Genomic DNA, 8,214 nt, shown 5'->3' with positions numbered 1-8,214 from the left:
TAAAAAGACCTTGGGGGGGGGGGGGGGGGGGGGGTGGTGGTGGGAGGTGGAGGAAGGGCGGTGGTGGGGGAAGAGGAGGGTGTGTAGCATTGCTAATCAGAGAGTACGTCACAGCTACAGAAATGAAGGTTGTCTACTGAGTCAGTATGGGTGGAAGTTAGGAACGGCATGGGAGCAGCCACCTCATTGGGGGTTTTCTAGAGACCCCCTAATAGCAGTAGAGAGATTGAAGAACTCATAGGCCGGCAGAGTTTGGAAAAATGACGATGTAACAGAGTTGCTGTTATAAGTGACTTCAACTTTCCCAATATTGACTGGAACATCCTTAGTGCAGATGGTTTGGATAGAGCCGTTTTTCTCAGGTGTGTTCAGGAGGGTTTCCTTACTCAGTATGTAGACAGGCTGATGAGTGAAGAGGCCATTTTGGATTTGGTGTTCGGCAATGAGCCAGGACAAGTGTCAAATCTCATGGTGGGAGAACACTTTGGTGACAGTGACCACAACTGCCTCACATTTACCATAGCCTTGGGGAGGAAAAGGAGCAGTTACCATGGGGAGATATTTAATTGGGGAAAAGGAAATTATGACACTATCAGACAGGAGTTGGGAAGTACAGATTGGGACCAATTGTTCCAAAGAAAGGGCACAATATACATGTGGAAATTGTTTAAGGAGCAGTTGTTGCAAGTGATGCATAAATTTGTTCCTCTGAGACAGGCAAGAAGTGGTAAGATTAAGGAGCCTTGGATGATGAGAACAGAGGAGCTTCTCGTCAACAGGAAGAAGGCAGCTTATGTAAGGTGGAGGAAGCAAGGATCTAGCACAGCTATAGAGAATTACAGGCTTACTAGAAAGGAAATCAAAAATGGACTGAGGAGTACCAGAAGTTGGCACGAAAAAGGCTTGGCAGGAAGAGTTAGGGAGAACCCAAAGGCATTTTACTCATACGTGAGGAATAAGAGAATGATCAGGGAGAAGGTAGGGCCAGTCAGGGATAGCATAGGGAACTTGGGTGTGAAGTCTGAGCAGATAAGGGGAGCCCTAAATGAATTTTTTGCTTCGGTTTTCACTAAGGAATGGGACCTTGTGACTGGGAACTTTGAGGAGCCAGGAAACAGGCTTGAACAGATCAAGATTGAGGAAGCTGATGTGCTGGAAATTTTGGCAAACATTAAGATTTATAAGTCTCCAGTGCCAGACCAGATTTATCCTAGGTTGCTCCAAGAAGTGAGAAAGGAGGTTGCTAAGCCACTGGCAAAGATCTTTGCTTCCTTACTCTCCACGGGGGTCGTAATGAAGGATTGGAAGGATGCAAATGTTGTTCCTCTTTTCAAGAAGGGTAATAGGGAAATCCCTGGAATTACAGACCAGTCAGTCTTACGTTTGTGGTCTGCAAGCTTTTGGAAAGAATTCTGAGGGATAGGATTTATGACTATTTGGAAAAGCAGAGCGTGATTAAAAGTGGTCAGCATGGCTTTGGGAGAGGCAGGTCATGCCTCACAAATCTTATTGAGTTCCTTGAGGAGATGACAAGATAGGTTAACGAAAGTCAGGCAGTGGATGTGGTGTATATGGACTTCAGCAAGGCATTTGATAAGGTTCCTCATGGTAGGCTTATTCATAAAGTCAGAAAGTACGGATACAGGGAGATTTGGCTCTCTGGATTCAGGATTGGTTGGCTGACAAAAGGCAGAGAGTGGTTGTAGGTGGAATGTATTCTGCCTGGAGGTCAGTGGTGAGTGGTGTCCCGCAGGGTTCTGTTCTTGGGCCTCTGCTCTGTAGTTTTTATAAATGACTTGGATGAGGAGGTTTGAAGAGTGGGTTAGTAAATTTGCAGATGACACAAAGATTGGAGCTGCCATTGATAGTATTGACGGCTATTGTAGGCTGCAGCAAGATGTTGACAGTATGCAGAGCAGGGCTGAGAAATGGCAGGTGGAGTTCAACCTGGTTAAATGCAAAGTGATGCATTTTGGAAGGTCAAACATGAATACTGAATATAGGATTAAAGACAGATTCTTGGCAGTATAATCGAACAGCGGGATCTTGGTGTTCAAGTGCATAAATCCCTAAATCATGTGCATAAGTGGATAAGGTTGTGAAGAAAGCACATGGTATTTTGGCTTTCATTAACAGGGGGAATGAGTTTAAAAGCCGCAAGGTTTTGCTGCAGCTCCACAAGACCCTGGTGAGCCCACACTTGGAATACTGTGTCCAGTTCTGGTTGCCCTTTTATAGGAAAGTTACGGAGGCTTTGGAGAGGGTGCAAAGAAGGTTTACCAGGATGCTGCCTCGACTGGAGGGCTTGCCTTATGAAGAGAGGTTGACTAAGCTCGGACTTTTCTCTCTGGAGAGGAGGAGGAAGAGAGGTGACCTGATCAAGGTGTATAAGGTAATGAGAGGCATGGATAGAGTCAATAGCCAGAGACCTTTCCCCATGGCAGGATTGACTGCCATGTGGGGTCATAATTTTAACATGTTAGGAGGAAAGTATAGAGGTGATATTAGAGGTAGGTTCTTTACATAGAGAGTTGAGAATGCATGGAATGCGTTGCCAGCTGTGGTGGTGGAAGCGAAGTTATTAGGGACATTTAAGTGATTGCTGGACATGCACATGGACAGCAGTGAACTAAGGGGTGCATAAGTTAGGTTATTTTATTTTAGATTAGGATTGATCCTCGGCACAACACTGTGGGCTGAAGGGCCTGTTCTGTGCTGTACTTTTCTATGTTCTATGTTCTAAGAGTGTGTGTTTGGTTAAGGTCAAGTTTAATTGTGATCCCTCAAACAGGCCTTCTCATACTCACTGTTTACTTTCAAATGTGATGAACAGCTACGTTGTCAAAGTACCAGAAAGATGCTGATGCCTGTGGAACTCTGTTCCTGAAACAACACCCTTACAAAATAGGGAAAGCAAATTTAAATGCCATTAAATAAAATTTCTAAACTTAAGAGAATTTCTTAACTCAGTTGAAACTAATATCTGCCTCAGAACAGATTCAAAACTTTAACAAACCTTGGTTACGGTATATTTTCAGGAAGTGGAAAGGCATCTGAGAAAGAAAAACAACCTTGAAATAAAATTTGCTTCATTTTTTTTAATGATTGTCCCAAAAGATTATACAGTTAATATATATATATGTATATATATATATATATATATCACACCAAGCTATGGGGGAGGCAAATGCATTTTCTAATATATGAAAAAATAACTATAGATCATTCCCAATTTCCTGAGACACTTTTAAAGCGCACAATTCATTTCAAATATTTAAGTGCAAGACATCACAGAAACAAAGCCACGGAGTCCTCCTGAATTAAGTGCACTCATCTCTTACTATTCACAGGACAAATGCTCACTGCATTCTGACATGGTGGAACATGCCTTTTATAACAAGGTGCATTTGCTCAGCCCCACCATGATGTGACACCATTAGCGCACTCATGTGAAGAAATGGTGATGCTTTCAATGTTTGACACTTGAGGTGGGCAGAGGGAATCTCATACATTCAAGAATAAGATAAAATAAAAATATGACTATTTACAGAAAGCTTCAATCAATGAACTGAAAAGGTTTAACTCACTCAGATAATAAACTACCCTGTGCAAATTATGAAGACAGAGTTTTTCCATTACTAATATACTTTAACTAATCGGAGGTATTTAACTCCATTATTTCCTTAAGTTTATAATTTCCTCCTGACACAGAGTACCCTGAGATAAATTTGAAACTTAGACAGGGACTGGGAGGTATGCTAAGGTGTTCTCCAATGGTTGGGATAGTGATATCCAGCTTGTCCTCAGTGGTTAGAGCAAAATAAAATTTAACAAACTCTGTTAACCTAATTATACTATTAATATTTCTAATTACCTGCAGGACATGTAGGTTAATGATTCTATCTCCTGTGCCAAATATGAAGTTACTGCCAAAGATTGAGGAGTCATTGTGCACAGACCTGGTTCAGGGATCTGGAATGGCTATAACTGTGGTTCTCGAAAGGAATAAACAAAGCAGTGGCTCAGTGTCGAGATAGTAAGATTACTAATTTGGATTGGGATAAAGACAAAGGCATAAGGTGATAAGCGGCAAAACCACAGATGCATACCACCTTGTTATTTTATTGAGAAAAGGTGCACTACAATAACCATAACTCTGGCCCAAGGACTAGGATGGGCACCGTTCTAATTTGGAGGTGCCAAAAACACAGCACTGGCTTTCAGCAGAGTGGAGCCCAAAACTGGCTTTCCCAGAGAAAATAAAATGGTTAAACTTGGGCTGAGACAATGGTCTAACTTGGCTTGTTTATCTCAAAATGGAAGTCCCGTATGACCAGTATGTTTATTTCCAAATATGATTTTTTATTTTCTCTGGGGTATGTGTTGAAGAAAGCACAGCACTGCCTGTGGGCTCAGGCACATCACTGGCCATGGTTTCAGAGAGCTTATTACTGGCAGTTGGCTCACAGGCTATCAGCAGAAGGCAGCTATCACTGGCAGTGGGTGGAGAGGTACTGTTCTACGAAGGACTGGCATGAGTCTAGGTGTAGCTCTTGATCTAACATGAGAATTTTTTGACTTGCGGTTCACTTTTCATAGAGATTGTTTATCTAACGAGCAAAAGGAAATATAAAAGAAACACATGGACTAAGACTTTCTGAAATATTTGAATTGTATGTATGATTAGAACCAGTGGGAACCACTGACCCCCTCAAACCAAGGCTTAAACCTTCCAGGGTTTCTACATTCAGATCATTGCTATATATCATGGTAAAGGCAACACCAAGGCCTTTTAAAAGCTTTCAAATTCAAAGGTTTACCTTTGATGTACAATCAAAAGACTTTGAAATAACTCTTATATATCAATGCCATAATACAGATTACAGTATATTGATAAAATTAACAACTTAATAGGAGGCACTATTCCAATAAACATTACAGATCAGGCAAACAACTGCTTCTTAAGCAAATAGCCAAAAACATCATATTACTATCCATTTTCAAGACCTCAGCAATAAATTCCTGGACCCTGAATTTTGCCTTTCTTCCTGTTTCCATGGCTTTCTTTCGAGGGAAGCTGCAGGGAAAGACAACGTAGAGTCCACGAACCTCGGTACACGTGGGCATAGTCTCTCAGTCGTAGAATGAAGCCAGGTATTTTGCAATTTTAAAAAGAGAGAGTTTCTCCTTTCCTGAATCTTCACTGTGGGTTGAGACTCACAGAACAAATTTGGACCAAATGGCAGTGAGAAGCTGAAGCATGACACTAAACGTGTCATTTTCTTCCAAAGTTTCTTGTCATATTGGAGTTTTCAGACTCCGAAAACTCTTTTAAAAAAAAATTCCCACAGATTCAATTTACTGCTGGACTGATTAACATTGATAAACTATAATCACTGGAGTTCTTTGTTAAATTTACAATCAGAACTTAAGCATTTTTGCTCATAGTATAGCCCAAGGAAATTTTAAATTGTCAATTCCCAATAAGGCCTTAGTACACTTAGACTGACAGGCTGGAATGTAGATTGTCTGCTATACATTTTTTCCAAAGCTCCAGGCTTTTCCAGTCTAACTAAAACTAATTCAAATCAATTAGGCCATGCCATATTCTCCACTTTACAATGACAAACTTCCTCAGAGTTCTTGATCCAAAAGATTGGTTGAAATAAAAATGTCACTTAAATTTTGACATTCTGTAAATTTCCAAATGAAGAACACATCATCACTTGAGTTTGCATTCACAGGTTTGTGCAAAGCTTCCTCTTTCCTTGGACCAGTATAATGGCTCCATGGATAGAGCAAAAATTAAAAATTTACATTCAATAAGACAGCTTGACATTGATCCTCTCTCCTTTCTCTTGGTAAATTGGTAGAGCTCTAACACTTAGAAGTATCTTCAGAAGACACAGGATCCAGTATGGGCTGGCACCTTTCCGACTCCTGTGTAAATTCCGTTGCAATCCTTCTCGCAAGAGGGTTGGTGCTTTTCAGGAGCTCAGCTGCAGACATGCGTGTACCAGACGCAGGCTTGCTGCCCTTCTTTTGTAATAAGGCCTTAAAGTTCTCATTGCTGGTGCTGACTTTGATCCCATTCCCACTCGCTGAGGGGGAAACCTTGAGTCCACTGCTGGGAGGTGTCGTAGGTGGTTTAACAGGTGAAACAGCCACATGCCTGACATTGAATGCTTCTCCAGGCTCCTTCCATCCTAGCACTTTCCTCTTTGACCTATAGAAAAATAATAAAATAAGGTTCTAGCAAGCTGAGTTCAAATCATTTCAGAGGAACTCTGTTCAAATAGGCAAATATAGGTTATGGAAATGGACTGGCCATTAGAGCAAAATCTTGGACTGAGAAAGACTAATTAACAGAGATGGAGATAAAGTGTTAACAATGAAGCTACAACTATCTCCAAGGATAAAGAACAGAGAAATCCAAGGAGACTCACCCTCCTGAACTATTTTTTTTTAGAATATAACAGTTCAGCAGAATGATGCTAAACGATATAAGAATGCTAAGTGCTTAATTTAGTTTAAAATAATTATGTTTTGATTCTTCAATGCCCTTACAGAATTAAGCTTCCCATTGGGCACAGAACTGCTTCAACTGTCTGTGCTGGAAGAGTGAAGCAAGGACTTTTAATAAAGTCCTCATTGAGATATTTGTTTTATTTTTCACTCTCAGGGCACTGCAGTTAATTAGAATACCACCATAATAAATTGCAATATCTGTCCATGACAAGTATAATTAATTTGTTAAGAATGATTTATGGCATTAACGCTGAGGATTTGCTATGGGCCTCTTGATATTCTGTGATAACTTTGGAGAAAGATGAGCAGAAACCTTAGATTGATTGAATTAATCATCACTATTTGCTCCAACATGTTTGCTGACATACTAGAAATCAGCTTTATCATCTCTCATACCTGTGAATAACAGTGAAGAGATCTTCAGTGGAACGTTGGGTACCTGAGGATATAAACACATCATCGTCATCCTCCACTACAATGTCTCCACTCTGTGTACCTGTGGGACTTTTCTGTTTAGCAGCTGGATTCAAGGAAATGTCTAAAGATAACAACACAGAATTGAGTTGTATTGAGCGATCCTAGATTTCAAATAAAGTAACATTTTCAATTGTCAATGGTTAATTCCAAAACTCAGTCCCTGGAATCCAAATTTACATGGGCAAATTAATCTGTCTTCAGAGAGGCAGAAGAGATCAAATAAAAGGTATGTATACCAACTAATCATGTCTAAACTGTATCCACATCAACTGGATGTTAATTGTAACCATCTTGCAAAAGTAACGCTTGTAACTCAATGTGCACTGTTGCACTGAGGTTCCAACTTTATTGAACAATAGATAAACAAATGAACACAACAGTAATATTATGCAATTATTTGCATTAAGTATTATATTAAACAACTCCTTGAACAGTAAATGTTCTAATCTTTATGCTAAACATTTTTGTGGATAACATACAGTCATAGAGATGTACAGCATGGAAACAGACCCTTCAGTCCAACTTGTCCATGCTGACTAGATATTCTAAATTAATCTAGTCACATTTGCCAGCACGTGACCACTTTCCTCTAAACCCTTCCTATTAATGTACCCATCCAGATGCTTTTTAAATGTTATAGTTGTACTAGCCTCCACCACTTCCTCTGGCAGCTCATTGCATTCACTCACCCTCTGCGTGAAAAAGTTGCCCTTGAGGTATCTTTTAAGTCTTTTCCCTCTTTCCCTAAACCTATGCCCTCTACTTCAGGACTCCCCCATCCCAGGAAAAAGACCTTGTCTATTTACCCTATCCATGCCCCTCATGATTTTATAAACCTCTGTAAACATCACCCCTCAGCCTCTAATACTCCAGGGAAAACAGCCCCAGCCTATTCAACCTTTCCCTATAGCTCAAACCCTCCAACCCTGGCAACACCTTTGTAAATATTTTCTGAACCCTTTCAAGTTTTACAACATCCTTCCTATAGGAGGGAGACCAGAATTTATTTAGAGTTTTTTTCCTTCTAGTCTCTCCAGTTCTAGGAGTTAGTGAACATTTGTAAGTTAACACAATGTTTCCTGTTCACTCATTCAACTCCTAACGGTTCACAACCACTGTGCTCAGCACATCTTAGTTTAGCTAATGAAATGCACCTTAAAGCTGTTGCAAATGGGGCAGCATACCACTCCCACGTGTTCAATTGTCCAT

General features: G+C 40.4%; 1 protein-coding gene across 7 annotated transcripts in view; it reads right to left on the bottom strand.

The window, feature by feature from the left end:
- Positions 1–3,083: 3,083 nt before the first annotated feature.
- nhsl2 (NHS-like 2) overlaps positions 3,084–8,214 on the bottom strand; it is a 357,452-nt gene continuing 352,321 nt past the window's right edge. For 6 of the 7 annotated variants that reach the window (XM_043704713.2, XM_043704718.2, XM_043704716.2 and 3 more), the window contains 2 exons: positions 6,925–7,066; positions 3,084–6,226 (listed from right to left, as the gene is read on the bottom strand). In XM_043704713.2, the coding sequence (XP_043560648.2) occupies positions 5,878–6,226; positions 6,925–7,066 (491 nt within the window). In that variant the 3' untranslated portion in view covers positions 3,084–5,877. The remainder of the gene's footprint in view (positions 6,227–6,924; positions 7,067–8,214) is intronic. The other variant, XM_043704715.2, reaches the window with a different exon arrangement.

The sequence above is a fragment of the Chiloscyllium plagiosum genome, unplaced genomic scaffold (assembly GCF_037043375.1).
Source record: "Chiloscyllium plagiosum isolate Xiang-an unplaced genomic scaffold, Cpla_swu_hap1 HiC_scaffold_11, whole genome shotgun sequence".
Classification (NCBI taxonomy): Eukaryota; Metazoa; Chordata; class Chondrichthyes; order Orectolobiformes; family Hemiscylliidae; genus Chiloscyllium; species Chiloscyllium plagiosum.
The sequence above is the reverse complement of the archived record's forward strand: the minus strand, read 5'-3'. Positions and strand labels throughout refer to the sequence as shown.